This window comes from Cherax quadricarinatus, unplaced genomic scaffold (assembly GCF_038502225.1).
Source record: "Cherax quadricarinatus isolate ZL_2023a unplaced genomic scaffold, ASM3850222v1 Contig5950, whole genome shotgun sequence".
Lineage (NCBI taxonomy): Eukaryota > Metazoa > Arthropoda > Malacostraca > Decapoda > Parastacidae > Cherax > Cherax quadricarinatus.
Window position 1 is genome coordinate 1 of NW_027200976.1, and position 15109 is coordinate 15109.

Genomic DNA, 15109 nt, shown 5'->3' on the forward strand with positions numbered 1-15109 from the left:
CAGTGGCAGACAACATGAACCAACAGTGGCAGACATCATGAGGCAGCAGTGGCAGACAACATGAAGCAGCAGTGGCAGACAATATGAAGCAGCAGTGGCAGACAACATGAAGCAGCAGTGGCAGACAACATGAAGCAGCAGTGGCAGACAACATGAAGCAGCAGTGGCAGACAACATGAAGCAGCAGTGGCAGACAACATGAAGCAGCAGTGGCAGACAACATGAAGCAGCAGTGGCAAAGTATAGCATAAAGAGTGTAGCAATTAAGTGTAGCAATTAAGTGTAGCAATTAAGTGTAGCATTAAGAGTGTAGCAATTAACCCTTTCAGGGTCCGTCCCGTAGATCTACGGCTTTACGCTCAGGGTCCAAACCATAGATCTACGCCATGAGCTCAGCTCACTCTGATAAACTGAGTGGTAAATTTGGGCCTAGATATGAGAGAATACATCTATGTGGTATGTGTGCACCACATAAAACAAATCCTGCAGCACACTGTGTATAATGAGAGAAAAAAACTGAGACCGTAATTTTCGATTAAAACAGCGACTATGCAGTGTTTTTTCATATGTTTTTTATAGTTGTATTTCTGATTTCTTGGTCTCATTTGATAGAATGGAAGACATATTACAGAAATAGAGATGATTTTGATTGGTTTTAGCACTGGAAATGGCTTGAAACTGAGCTCAAAGTAGCGGAAATGTTAAATTTTTGCCGATGTTTAAGAGTAAACAAAGGACCTCACACGTCTAATACACGCCAGCTGGTGGGTCTAATATACATTCACAAATGTGGTGATGATATTTATACAATTATTACAATATTGCATAACAGTAAATCTTCTATTTTTTGGTGTGAATAAAAATTCATTATGTGAATAAAAAATAAAAATGAAATTTATTTGTAAAGCCTCAAAACATAACTAATGAACAGAGGAAATGTTAGTTTAGTGCCAGGAATACCTACATTGTTTATTCTGGACCCTATTTTGAAAGTGGAATATTTTGAACTTTGTGTTAAATTGGCCAAATTACCAATTTCCGATCACTTTATTTTGTAGTAGAGACAGTTGACTTGGCGATTTCTTGTGCTCAATCGATAGAACAGAAGTAATACAAATGAAATAGCTAAGAATTTGGTCGACTGGAATAATGTAATTAGCCTAAAATGGGAGTCAAAGTCGGCAAAATCGCCGATTCGTAAATATCGCTGACACATCAAAATTCGCGAGAGCATAATTTCATCAATTTTCCATCAAATTTCGTACTTTTTGTTTTATTACCTTCACAAAAACATTCTCTACCATTTCATTAGAAAAAATAAATTTTTTTTTTGGAAATTCTTGGACACTGGGGCACCACTTCAGATTTTGGCCTTAGACCCTGAAAGGGTTAAGTGAAGCATTAAGAGTGTAGCACTTATAAGTCACTCTGTCTGACTTTTTTGGGTTATCCTAGGTTCTTTACACATGTAGTCAGGAGCAGGAATGGCTGCTGTCACCACCACTAGCCACATACCTAATGACATGTATTTTATTCATTCTAGTGTATACATATATCATGTTTCTATGTTATTAATATTGTTTATGTCATATTGCATAAATTGTGATAGATAAATAAGCTGTAGAGCTGATATTAGGGAAATTATTAAAGTATTTTCTCGTGCATGGAATTCCACTGGAACGAATTAATTCCATTTCAATTAATTTAAATGAGGAAAATTGACTCTGCAAACGAGCAAATCCAGTTGCGAGCAAGGTCATGGAACGGATTAAACTCGTAAGTAGAGGTTTCACTGTATTCACATTCCATAATCCATATTTATAATTAGTTTCATGTCACTGGTCATATCCCCACTATTTATCCCTGAAGAAATGATGGGGAATAGTGGCAATTATTCCAGACAAGAGGTCCCTACTCTGAGGCACATACCACCGAAACCTTGCCACCATGTTAAAATGACCCAGTGTATGGGGTCGAAACAATACCTCGCTACCTTGTTAAAATGACCCAGTGTCTTGGGTTGAAATAATCTGTACTCAACTTTAAACTGTACCTTGAAAGACTCCACTGAAAGAAAGGCAGGAACATTTCACAACCTATTCAGCGAGAACATTCTCCTGGGTAAGGATGTGTATGCACTCAGTGGGTATGTTTATAATGAGAGGGAGAACATATGGTCGGCAGCCTGGAGAAGTACTGGTGTGCACCTCAGGGTGACCATTTCACTGATGTGGCAGGAAATTGTGCCACTGGCTGCCCACTCACTTCCCTACAAGCACATATCTATGGCCTACCAAAGACCCATAAAGCAAATATACCCCTTAGGCCCATCATCTCAGGCAATGGCAGCTCTCCATATAGACTGGCAGGAGTGTCTGCCAAACGCTTATCACAATTACTAGGGACCAACAGTCAATCACATTTTCATTATTCTGGTGATTGTGTCTAGACTGAAAGCATCAACTTCAATAGCAAGAAACTGGCACGTTTAGACATCACTATGCCCTAAACAAAGCCAACTCATGAGTTAAACAACAGTGCCAATAATAACTTCACTGCAAAAAGTGTGTCAGTATTACACCTTGATTTATTATTCTGGAGGAACCCTGCTTAATGCAGTTAGATGTTTATTATGGGCCCAAAGCATGTGTAAGAATTAGTGGTACATCAACTGACTGGTAGGAGTATGTCAAGGTTATGTAATGTTCCCAGGGTTGTTCAATAAATAACATATGGTCTGGATTATGAAAGATCCTGAGAAATGTGTAAGGGAAGTGTGCAAACTTACTAAACAAAAATAATAAACATTATTCCCATACTCTTATTTCTGCCACAGACAACCAACCACTGAAAAACTGTTTTGCATAAAAGTTATCAATGAGTATATTAAAACAAAGACTAAAAGCCTTAACTTACTTTTTTGCAACTTTAAACTTGGGTTTTGGTAGTGGCACGGGAAACAGCTCTTGTCGGATCCTTCCAATCTCACTTTGATTAGCAATAGCTAAGGCAGCCGATTCCATGGTTCCTGTATGAATTGTCGAGTCTGCACCCTATGAGGTAGGAATATTTAAAAAAATAAGTTTATGTAAATCACACCAACAGCTGGTCTTATTCAAGCCTTCACAAGATGCCAGAGTTAAATTGGCCCTAATACACAACTCTAATATGAGTCCTAACCCTTGTTTTGCTTATGTAGATGTTTCTTCACCCTCAAAGAATATTTAATACCCTTCAGAATACACATTTGAAGACATGATATTCATGGTCTCTTCATCTACCAGTCCTGGCCTCACAATGTTCCTTCTCACTGACAAGATAATGATCCAAGATCATTATCTTGTCAGTATTATAGTGTGCATGGAACATATCATAATGGTAGTGGGTTTACATTAACCATCTCTGATATCGTTTTAATGTCACCTTTGCGCCATTTATAACATTTTTAGTACATTTTTAAATGTTTATACAGTAGTGTACTGCATATTGTACTAAACAGAATAGAAGAAATCAGCTCTAATATACATCCACCCAGTCGTCATATATCTTCATGGAGAAGTGGAAAAGAATTCTTCCTCTGTGAGCCATGTGTGTCGTAAGAAGTTACTAAAATGCTGGGAGCAAGGGGCTAGTAACCCCTTTTCCTGTATAAATTAGGTCACTGCCTCAGTTGGATATGGACGATTCACTGAAAAAAAAAAAATAATATTAACAATCTAGAGGTCTCTTACCCGAGTGCTGACTGTGGCGAACATTTCTACAGAGTTCAGTTCCCCTGAAAAAAAAAAATGAGAAAGCTATTACTTCACTGAAATAAGAGATTTTTCATAAAAAAATTATTTTAAAACACACCAGCTGCCTCCCACCAAGGCAGGGTGACCCTAAGGAAAAATAACACGTTAACTATCATTTACTCTATCACCGCCTTGCTAGATACAGTGATAATACAGTTCTGATGCCCCTTCAAACTGCAAATATCCACACACCACCTTCAGAAACTGGGTACTCTACTTCCCACCTCCAAGACTCACATGCCAGTAGCCAGTTTCCCTGCATCCTTCACAAATAGTAGACAGCAACCACCCAGGGAGGTACTATTGTCCTACCAAATGACTGTGAAACAAATGTATAATTATTTTACACAATTGCTGGAGTCTTTTTTTTTTCCTTTTTTTTTTCCATAAACACACAAAATAATGGGCACATCTAGCTACTTCTGCTTACACTTAGGTCACACTACACATGCATGTACATGCATACACACCTGAGTTTTTTTTACTTTTCTTAATAGTTCTCGTTCTTATTTATTTTCCTTTCATCACCATGGGAAAGTGGAAAGGAATCTTTCCTCTATAAGCCATGCATATTGTAAAAAACTGACTAAAGGGTCAGGAGCAAAGGGCTAGTAGCCCTTCTGTATAAATTACTAAATCTAAGAAGAAATAAAACTATAAACATAATAAATATTATTCAAAGAGGTAATATATTCCCAAAAGCAACACTGAAATAAAGAATGTCTAACACAATGAGTACAACTTACTAAGTGTAGAAATTATTTTAAATTAACTTTGTGTAGCAGTATCAAATTTAGTGTTAGTTGCCAAAAATGAAAGTCTGGGTCAACTGCCAAAATATAATGTTGCTAGTTCTGTTTGGAGGACCAAATTTACGATTAATACACAACTGGGGTATAACACAATATACAATAATATATCCCCAGTTGGATTTTAGGAGTTCTAGTTTGATGGATTTTTTTCAGTAATTTTTTTGCCTTTGCCCGATAATGGGTTAACACACTAGCCGTCTCCCACCAAGACAGGGTGACCCAAGGAAAAGAAACACTTTCACCATCATTCGCACTATCACCGACTTTCCAGAGGCGTGCAGGAATGATACTGCTCTAAACAGCAAATATCCCAAACCCCTCCTTAAGAGTGCAGGGATTGTACTTTTCCCCTGCAGGACTCAAGTCTGGTTAATATGAGGAAAAAATAGGAAAATATTATTTTTTTTTATCACACTGGCCGATTCCCACCAAGGCAGGGTGGCCCGAAAAAGAAAAACTTTCACCATCATTCACTCCATCACTGTCTTGCCAGAAGGGTGCTTTACACTACAGTTTTTAAACTGCAACATTAACACCCCTCCTTCAGAGTGCAGGCACTGTACTTCCCATCTCCAGGACTCAAGTCCGGCCTGCCGGTTTCCCTGAACCCCTTCATAAATGTTACTTTGCTCACACTCCAACAGCACGTCAAGTATTAAAAACCATTTGTCTCCATTCACTCCTATCAAACACGCTCACGCATGCCTGCTGGAAGTCCAAGCCCCTCGCACACAAAACCTCCTTTACCCCCTCCCTCCAACCTTTCCTAGGCCGACCCCTACCCCGCCTTCCTTCCACTACAGACTGATACACTCTTGAAGTCACTCTGTTTCGCTCCATTCTCTCTACATGTCCGAACCACCTCAACAACCCTTCCTCAGCCCTCTGGACAACAGTTTTGGTAATCCCGCACCTCCTCCTAACTTCCAAACTACGAATTCTCTGCATTATATTCACACCACACATTGCCCTCAGACATGACATCTCCACTGCCTCCAGCCTTCTCCTCGCTGCAACATTCATCACCCATGCTTCACACCCATATAAGAGTGTTGGTAAAACTATACTCTCATACATTCCCCTCTTTGCCTCCAAGGACAAAGTTCTTTGTCTCCACAGACTCCTAAGTGCACCACTCACCCTTTTCCCCTCATCAATTCTATGATTCACCTCATCTTTCATAGACCCATCCGCTGACACGTCCACTCCCAAATATCTGAATACATTCACCTCCTCCATACTCTCTCCCTCCAATCTGATATCCAATCTTTCATCACCTAATCTTTTTGTTATCCTCATAACCTTACTCTTTCCTGTATTCACTTTTAATTTTCTTCTTTTGCACACCCTACCAAATTCATCCACCAATCTCTGCAACTTCTCTTCAGAATCTCCCAAGAGCACAGTGTCATCAGCAAAGAGCAACTGTGACAACTCCCACTTTATGTGTGATTCTTTATCTTTTAACTCCACGCCTCTTGCCAAGACCCTCGCATTTACTTCTCTTACAACCCCATCTATAAATATATTAAACAACCACGGTGACATCACACATCCTTGTCTAAGGCCTACTTTTACTGGGAAATAATTTCCCTCTTTCCTACATACTCTAACTTGAGCCTCACTATCCTCGTAAAAACTCTTCACTGCTTTCAGTAACCTACCTCCTACACCATACACCTGCAACATCTGCCACATTGCCCCCCTATCCACCCTGTCATACGCCTTTTCCAAATCCATAAATGCCACAAAGACCTCTTTAGCCTTATCTAAATACTGTTCACTTATATGTTTCACTGTAAACACCTGGTCCACACACCCCCTACCTTTCCTAAAGCCTCCTTGTTCATCTGCTATCCTATTCTCCGTCTTACTCTTAATTCTTTCAATAATAACTCTACCATACACTTTACCAGGTATACTCAACAGACTTATCCCCCTATAATTTTTGCACTCTCTTTTGTCCCCTTTGCCTTTATACAAAGGAACTATGCATGCTCTCTGCCAATCCCTAGGTACCTTACCCTCTTCCATACATTTATTAAATAATTGCACCAACCACTCCAAAACTATATCCCCACCTGCTTTTAACATTTCTATCTTTATCCCATCAATCCTGGCTGCCTTACCCCCTTTCATTTTACCTACTGCCTCACAAACTTCCCCCACACTCACAACTGGCTCTTCCTCACTCCTACAAGATGTTATTCCTCCTTGCCCTATACACGAAATCACAGCTTCCCTATCTTCATCAACATTTAACAATTCCTCAAAATATTCCCTCCATCTTCCCAATACCTCTAACTCTCCATTTAATAACTCTCCTCTCCTATTTTTAACTGACAAATCCATTTGTTCTCTAGGCTTCCTTAACTTGTTAATCTCACTCCAAAACTTTTTCTTATTTTCAACAAAATTTGTTGATAACATCTCACCCACTCTCTCATTTGCTCTCTTTTTACAATTTATTATTTAGAAAATATAAAATGCTATCTTTGTGAATTATTATTTCGTTTTTTATTCCTTAATTTTCCTGAGGAGGAGCCAGCCTTGGTAATAAGGCTGTGTAAGCCTTCACAAGTGGCGACCTTGCCAGGATTTGCTCGACTGAATCAAGATTCAACTCCTTCTCGAATCTACCATTTTAACTTCAACGCCGCATACCACAGATGGTTACCACTAGCCATGAGTAATCATTCTCTATGGTAGGACTACAGTACAGGTATTTAAAAGATTTGGTGATTGTTATAGTCTCATTTTTTTGTAAGTCAAGTCAAGGCAGGATATACTAGTTAATTCTGCCACCTGTCTTTGTGGGCTTCAAACAATTTGGAGGAATAAACTCTAGGGACCCGAGATTTTCCAGTGACAATTTGTTTAATTGAGCTCTTTATTATATCAAGGGAACTGTCGTAGGACACTCTTGATTTGTTGGTGAGAAGATTGGATGGTCAAGGGACCCCATTCTACTTATTGTTTGCTCGGAGCCGGCACAGAACCCTTCATTTTCACTAATACATATTGTTTAATCAAAGCAGGGATTGAGCCCTCTGGTTTATTTACAGTTTGAGTGGAGAAGGAATTGAACCCTCCGTTTTCTTTGATACCCGTTTCATTTTCCCCTGGTAGTTTAAGTTATTCTTGCAAGTATGGAGGAATACCAGTTTTGGATGAATGCTGGAAGTAAGTTAGAAATAACAGGAAAAAATTTAGAATCTTTCATTAGTGCTAAAATCCAGGAAAGAATTGAAAAGGATAGAGAGAGAGAGTCGAAAGAGAAGAGGAAAAGGAGAGAGAGAGAATCAAAAGAGAGAAGAGAAAGGAGAGAGACAATCGAAAGAGAGGATAAAAAGGAGAGAGATCGAATTGAAAGAGAAAACCAAGATAGACAGTTAGAAAGAGAGAGAGAAGACAAAAAGGAGCGTGATAGACTTGATCGTGAGGAGAGAGCTAAAGTACACGAGGAACAAGTTAAATTAAGAGAATTTGAGGAAAGAGCAAAAGATAGAGAACATGAGTTAAGAGAGATAGAAAAAGACTGTGAGCTCGAAAAATCTCGCCTTGAATTAGAGAATAAAAAGTTAACTTTTACACAACAACAATTAGAGGAAGGAGTAATTGAACATCATGCAGCTAGTGCACATATTCCAACACCTAATTTACCTCCCTTCACAGAGGGGGAAGACATAACTTCATACATTATCAGGTTTGATAATACCGCTACCCTCTGTGAATGGCCTGCTGACTCCTGGGCTACCAGGTTAGGAATGTTATTTTCTAGTACAGCTTTGAATATCTATGCAACTTTGTCGCAAGATATATAACCTACTGAAGAAGGCAATCCTTAAAGCATATCAAAAAACCACAAATTCTTATAGGAAAGATTTCAGGTATGCCACCTTACAGCCTGGCCAAAACTTTCAGCAGTTACAGGTAACACTCTTTCATGTGTTAGACTTTTGAATAGAGAGTTCAGGAATTGATCACAGTTATGGATCTCTTAGAGACTTCATAGTTGCTGACTAGTTCCTGAGAGCTCTTCTTCACCAGATACGAACATTCATTAGAGAACGTAACCTGATTAAAGCTGAGGAAGTTGCTGAGGCCGCTGACTTGTATGCTGAGGCTCAAAATTCCTATAAAGACCTAAACGGATCGAACCCTAAGGGCAAGGGTTCACCAGATCTTAAGAAGTCAAAGCCTCTAGCGGAAAATAAACTGACTTCTTTTATTCCTGTTTGCCATTTGTGTGGTGTTAAGAGACAAACATCCCGATTGTCCTTCTAAGAAGGTCCAAAAAGTTGGAAGATGGTTTAAAGACTGTAATGACCAAGCACCCTTCTGTTCAGGAACAGTTAATGGACTTAATGTATCTACCATTTTACGAGACACAGGATGCACATGTATAGTCATTTCTGATAAGCTGTTCCCTAATCTTAAACTCATTCCTCTGCTATACTTTCAGACTACTTGGGCCGTACGGACACTTTTCCTACCATCCGTTGTTGCATTAGGTCTAAATGGTTCACAGGATGGTATGAAGCCGTACTAGCTCACATCACTTCTTGCTCCGTACTAATAGGTAATGTAAAAGGTGCCATTCTTCCTTCTGAGGTTGACCTTTCATCACCAAAGATGGACATAAGCTTTTCAGATTCTCTTCCTGTGGAGTCAGAGAAGCCCCTCGAAAGTTCAGATGAGACAATGTCTCGTGAGATTCATGTTGGATTAAAAACCAGTGATGCTACTCTCGAAAGCTTGGATTAAAAACCAGTGATGCTACTGTTGAAAGCGAGGTAGTAGGATCACCGGTTCACTTGCTAGATGAAAGTGAAGATATAACCTCCGATACTATAAATGTCTTGACTAGGGCTCAGACCAAAGCCCAGGCTTCTCCTACTGTCCATCCTTTGATTTTCCCTGACTTTAAGCCTTTAGATATATCGAAGGACTCCTTTGTCAATTTAAAACGTAATTGCCCTTCTCTTCAGAATTGCCATAATGCAGCTAAACAAAATCAAGTTAATCAAAGGAAAAACTTTTCATATAAATTTGAATATATAAAAGGTATCTTGTATAAGTCAGTATTCAAATTAAATTCAGATGAGATAGACTATTCCATCTTAGTTGTTCCAAGTCAATGCAGACTGTTCTTAAAATGGCTCATGACCTACCAGTGGCCGGACATTTCTCGCAGCAGAAAACCTTAAATAAAATTAGGGAAACCTATTTTTGGCCCAAAACGTCCTCAAATGTCACTACCTATTGTAGATCATGTAAAGTTTGTCAACTGTCATCCTCCTGAGGTACCAGGCGAGTACCTATGGTCAAAATGCCAATCTTTACAGTACCGTTTGAAAGAGTAGCTATTGACATCGTTGGTCCTTTATCACCACTTTCATCTGGAGGACATAGATATATATTAACACTAGTTGATTGTGCTTCGAGTTTCCCTGAAGCAGTACCCTTAAAGAGCATCACTACTACAGAGGTGGCTGAAGCCCTTTTGTCCATCTTCTCCAGAGTTGGCATTCCTAGAGAAATTTTGTCTGACCGTGGGACACAATTCACATCTGACTTAATGCAACATCTCTACCAACTTCTGGGAGAGAAGCCTCTCTTCACAACACCATATCATCCCAGCTGTAATGGGAGGATTGAGCACCAGCATTCGGTTCTCAAGTCCATTTTAAGGAAACTTTGCTCTCTTAAACCTAAGGAGTGGCATCGTTACCTACCCTGTGCTATGTTTGCCATGAGGGAAGTTCCCAGTGACTCTTTGGGGTTTTCACCTTTTGAACTTCTCTATGGTAGACAGGCCAGAGGTACATTGTCCATCCTTCATGACTTATGGACTAATGAGGAGGTAAATGCTGAGGTTCAGTCTTCTTATCAGTTTCTCCTTGACCTTAGATCCAAACTTGAGGAGACCTCTGACATAGTTTCGAAAAACTTAAGCTTGTCAATGGACCAGTGCAAGACCTATTTTGATTTCAAAAGTCAGAGGAGAAGTTTTAAAGTAGGGGATGAAGTTCTTGTACTTTTGCATATCAAGTCAAATAAATTATTAGTAGCATGGAAAGGTCCATATAAAGTATTAAAAATTTGTGGGAAGGTTGATTACCTCATAGAAGTCAAGGGGAAGCCTAAGCTTTATCATATCAACATCCTTAAGAAATATTACTGAAGAAATTCGGTTAACTGTTTGAATAACTTTGACTTGTTTTTCCACACGAACTTGATAAGACAACTGAAGAATGTAAGGTGTGCGTAATTGACACGGAGAACTCTAACTGACCACTCGGGTGCAACAAGCTATGAGTGGACCCCCGAGAACTCCATGACTTGGTGACTCTCGACCACTCGGGAATAAATTCGGCAACAAACACTTATGGAGTGAAATTAATGAATCCACTTTGGATGACCATAAGAGACATGAACTACTTCAATGTGTGAGTAACTCAGACGTTTTTACTGATATTCCAGGTGTTACCTCCACTGTAGTCCATAAGATTGACTTAGTGACGGATAATCCTATCAAACGAAAATTATACCCAGTTCCAGTTCACCTTAGGGATGCATTTGACCGAGAGGTAGACAAATTATTAAAACTAAAGATCATTGAACCTTCGGTATCTGCATATTGCTCACCAGTAGTCATGGTTAAGAAGGAGGATAATTCATATAGACTTGCTATTGACTTCAGAGGCCTTAATGCTATAACTCGGTGGGATGCTGAGCCTATGCCTTTAATAGATAGCGATCTACACAAGTTTTATGACTCTTCCTTCTTTTCAGAGATTGATATTGCGCAGGCATATCATCAAGTAATGTTAGATCCTTCTTCTAAGCAGTACACCACTTTTCCTACCCACCAAGGACTGATGCAGTACAGAACTACGCCCTTCGGTTTGGTAACTGCCTGTGCTACCTATGTGAGACTGATGAGAAGGGTCTTGGGTAATATGCCAAATGTTTCAGTTTATTTTGATAACATTTACGTAATGACATCCACGTGGGGCGAACATATCCAAACATTAACATCAGTTTTGCGTAGGTTACGCTCACATGGCCTCATTGCCAAGCCGAAGAAATGCTTCCTTGGGTATAACAAGATTAGATATCTTGGACTAATACTTTCTAATAACTCTCTGCAGCTTCTCCCCAGTAAGATCAAAACTTTATTAGAATTTAAATTCCCCAAAACCAAGAAGCTCATGCGTAGCTTTCTTGGTACTGTAAATTTTTATGCACGGTTTATCCCGAACCTTACTGATCTTACAGGCATCTTATCCGACTTCCTTAAAAAGTCTGTGAAGGAACCTTTTGAACTTTCCAACGTAGCTCGGGAAAAGTTTAACGAGATTAAAAGTATCTTTTCGAAAGACCCTATACTTAAGATTCCAGATATTAATAAAACATTTTGTTTAAGAACTGATGCCTCCAATACTGGCTTAGGTGCGGTGTTACTACAATACCATGATGGTACTCCCTTCCCTGTATGCTTCCTAAGCCGGAAACTCCTTCCCGCAGAAACGAGATACTCCACCATAGAAAAGGAATGTTTGGCCCTTGTGTGGGGTATCTCCAAACTTAAACTTTATTTGTTGGGAAAAGAATTCATTTTAGAAACGGACCACAAACCTTTGATATACCTAGAAACTTTTAAGGGAACCAACAGTCGCCTCTTGAGGTGGACATTAGCACTCCAGGCTTTTAAGTTCCATATTGTGTATATCAATGGTTCATCCAATTATTTCTCTGACTGGTTAAGTCGTGACAGTCAGTAGATTTGTTGCCTTACGCGACTTCCACATGTTAGAACTTTTTCCTCGCCTATTCTTCTTATACTCCTTGACTATAAGTCTTGGTATGGGGGAGTGCGAGGGAAAAGTTCAATAGATAGGAGTAGCGAGGGAGTGTATAGTAACAATAGTTTCATTGCCGGCTACTTGTTAAGGTAGGGTAAGTCCAGCTCCCGCTATTTGCTCTCTTTTTACATTGCTTCACCACTCTCTGAACCTCTCTCTTTTTCTCCATATACTCTTCCCTCCTTGCATCACTTCTACTTTGTAAAAACTTCTCATATGCTAACTTTTTCTCCCTTACTACTCTCTTTACATCATTCCACCAATCGCTCCTCTTCCCTCCCACACCCACTTTCTTGTAACCACAAACTTCTGCTGAACACTAACACTACATTTTTAAACCTACCCTATACCTCTTTGACCCCATTGCCTATGCTCTCATTAGCCCATCTATCCTCCAATAGCTGTTTAAATCTTACCCTAACTGCCTCCTCTTTTAGTTTATAAACCTTCACCTCTTCTCTTCCCTGATGCTTCTATTCTCCTTGTCTCCCATCTACCTTTTACTCTCAGTGTAGCTACAACTAGAAAGTGATCTGATATATCTGTGGCCCCTCTATAACCATGTACATCCTGAAGTCTACTCACCAGTCTTTTATCTACCAATACATAATCCAACAAACTACTGTCATTTCGCCCTACATAATATCTTGTATACTTATTTATCTTCTTTTTCTTAAAATATGTATTACCTATAACTAAACCCCTTTCTATACAAAGTTCAATCAAAGGGCTCCCATTATCATTTACACCTGGCACCCCAAACTTACCTACCACACCCTCTCTAAAAGTTTCTCCTACTTTAGCATTCAGGTCCCCTACCACAATTACTCTCTCACTTGGTTCAAAGGCTCCTATACATTCACTTAACATCTCCCAAAATCTCTCTCTCTCCTCTACATTCCTCTCTTCTCCAGGTGCATACACGCTTATTATGACCCACTTTTCGCATCCAACCTTTACTTTAATCCACATAATTCTTGAATTTACACATTCATATTCTCTTTTCTCCTTCCATAACTGATCCTTCAACATTACTGCTACCCCTTCCTTTGCTCTAACTCTCTCAGATACTCCAGATTCAATCCCATTTATTTCCCCCCACCGAAACTCCCCTACCCGTAAAGGTAGAAAGTTGAAAGTGAACATAGAAAAGAGTAAGGTGATGAGGGTATCAAATGATTTAGATAAAGAAAAATTGGATATCAAATTGGGGAGGAGGAGTATGGAAGAAGTGAATGTTTTCAGATACTTGGGAGTTGACGTGTCGGCGGATGGATTTATGAAGGATGAGGTTAATCATAGAATTGATGAGGGAAAAAAGGTGAGTGGTGCGTTGAGGTATATGTGGAGTCAAAAAACGTTATCTATGGAGGCAAAGAAGGGAATGTATGAAAGTATAGTAGTACCAACACTCTTATATGGATGTGAAGCTTGGGTGGTAAATGCAGCAGCGAGGAGACGGTTGGAGGCAGTGGAGATGTCCTGTCTAAGGGCAATGTGTGGTGTAAATATTATGCAGAAAATTCGGAGTGTGGAAATTAGGAGAAGGTGTGGAGTTAATAAAAGCATTAGTCAGAGGGCAGAAGAGGGGTTGTTGAGGTGGTTTGGTCATTTAGAGAGAATGGATCAAAGTAGAATGACATGGAAAGCATATAAATCTATAGGGGAAGGAAAGAGGGGTAGGGGTCGTCCTCGAAAGGGTTGGAAAGAGGGGGTAAAGGAGGTTTTGTGGGTGAGGGGCTTGGACTTCCAGCAAGCGTGCATGAGCGTGTTAGATAGGAGTGAATGGAGACGAATGATACTTGGGACCTGACGATCTGTTGGAGTGTGAGCAGGGTAATATTTAGTGAAGGGATTCAGGGAAACCGGTTATTTTCATATAGTCGGACTTGAGTCCTGGAAATGGGAAGTACAATGCCTGCACTTTAAAGGAGGGGTTTGGGATATTGGCAGTTTGGAGGGATATGTTGTGTATCTCTATACGTATATGCTTCTAAACTGTTATATTCTGAGCACCTCTGCAAAAGCAGTGATAATGTGTGAGTGTGGTGAAAGTGTTGAATGATGATGAAAGTATTTTCTTTTTGGGGATTTTCTTTCTTTTTTTTGGGTCACCCTGCCTCGGTGGGAGACGACAGACTTCTTGAAAAAAAAAAAAAAAAAATATATAAGGCACAGGGTGATTTTCCCCAGAATTTTTTGGAAAAAAGAAAAATGTACCATAAATGCCAGAAAATACGGTATTTTAGCATACCATAGTTCAAGATATCCTATGAAATATTGAACTACTACGAAAATAAGCATTCAAAGAGTCATACCTTTGAAATTCTTGATCATGTGTAAGATGCCTATTTCTGCAGGAATGGAGTCATAACCACAAGCACCAACAATATGAACTCCTGCCTTCTCTGCTGCTTTGTTGTATTTCAACTGCATACCTTCCAGGAACTAAAATGTAAAACACAGTACTTGCATTCTCATAAACAATATTCTCATCCAAATGCATATAAAAATTTAGTTTAAAAAAATGATCTAAAGTTTTTCAGTGAAAATTGCTGCTAGATATACACACAACCTATTATGAGTCCAAACCTCGTAGTAGTTTCATTTTTCCATGGATAAATGACAATTG

General features: G+C 39.4%; 1 protein-coding gene across 1 annotated transcript; it reads right to left on the bottom strand.

Moving 5' to 3' along the window:
• Nucleotides 1-2896: 2896 nt before the first annotated feature.
• Nucleotides 2897-14948, bottom strand: LOC138852262 (saccharopine dehydrogenase-like oxidoreductase). The gene is made up of 3 exons (XM_070082012.1): nucleotides 14796-14948; nucleotides 3732-3775; nucleotides 2897-3053 (listed from the first exon to the last, which is right to left on the bottom strand). Exons 1-3 carry the CDS (start codon nucleotides 14911-14913, stop codon nucleotides 2913-2915), a joined length of 303 nt encoding a protein of 100 aa, XP_069938113.1. The 5' UTR covers nucleotides 14914-14948; the 3' UTR covers nucleotides 2897-2912.
• Between the last annotated feature and the right edge of the window lie 161 nt (nucleotides 14949-15109).

Excerpts from the sequence above, each read along its gene's own strand:
- LOC138852262 (XM_070082012.1), bottom strand. The coding sequence starts at position 14,913 with ATGCAGTTGAAATACAACAAAGCAGCAGAGAAGGCAGGAGTTCATATT. Across the intron at positions 3,776-14,795 it reads CATGATCAAGAATTTCAAAG|GGGAACTGAACTCTGTAGAA; the intron begins GTATGACTCTTT and ends TTTTTTTTTCAG. Across the intron at positions 3,054-3,731 it reads TCGCCACAGTCAGCACTCGG|GGTGCAGACTCGACAATTCA; the intron begins GTAAGAGACCTC and ends CCTACCTCATAG.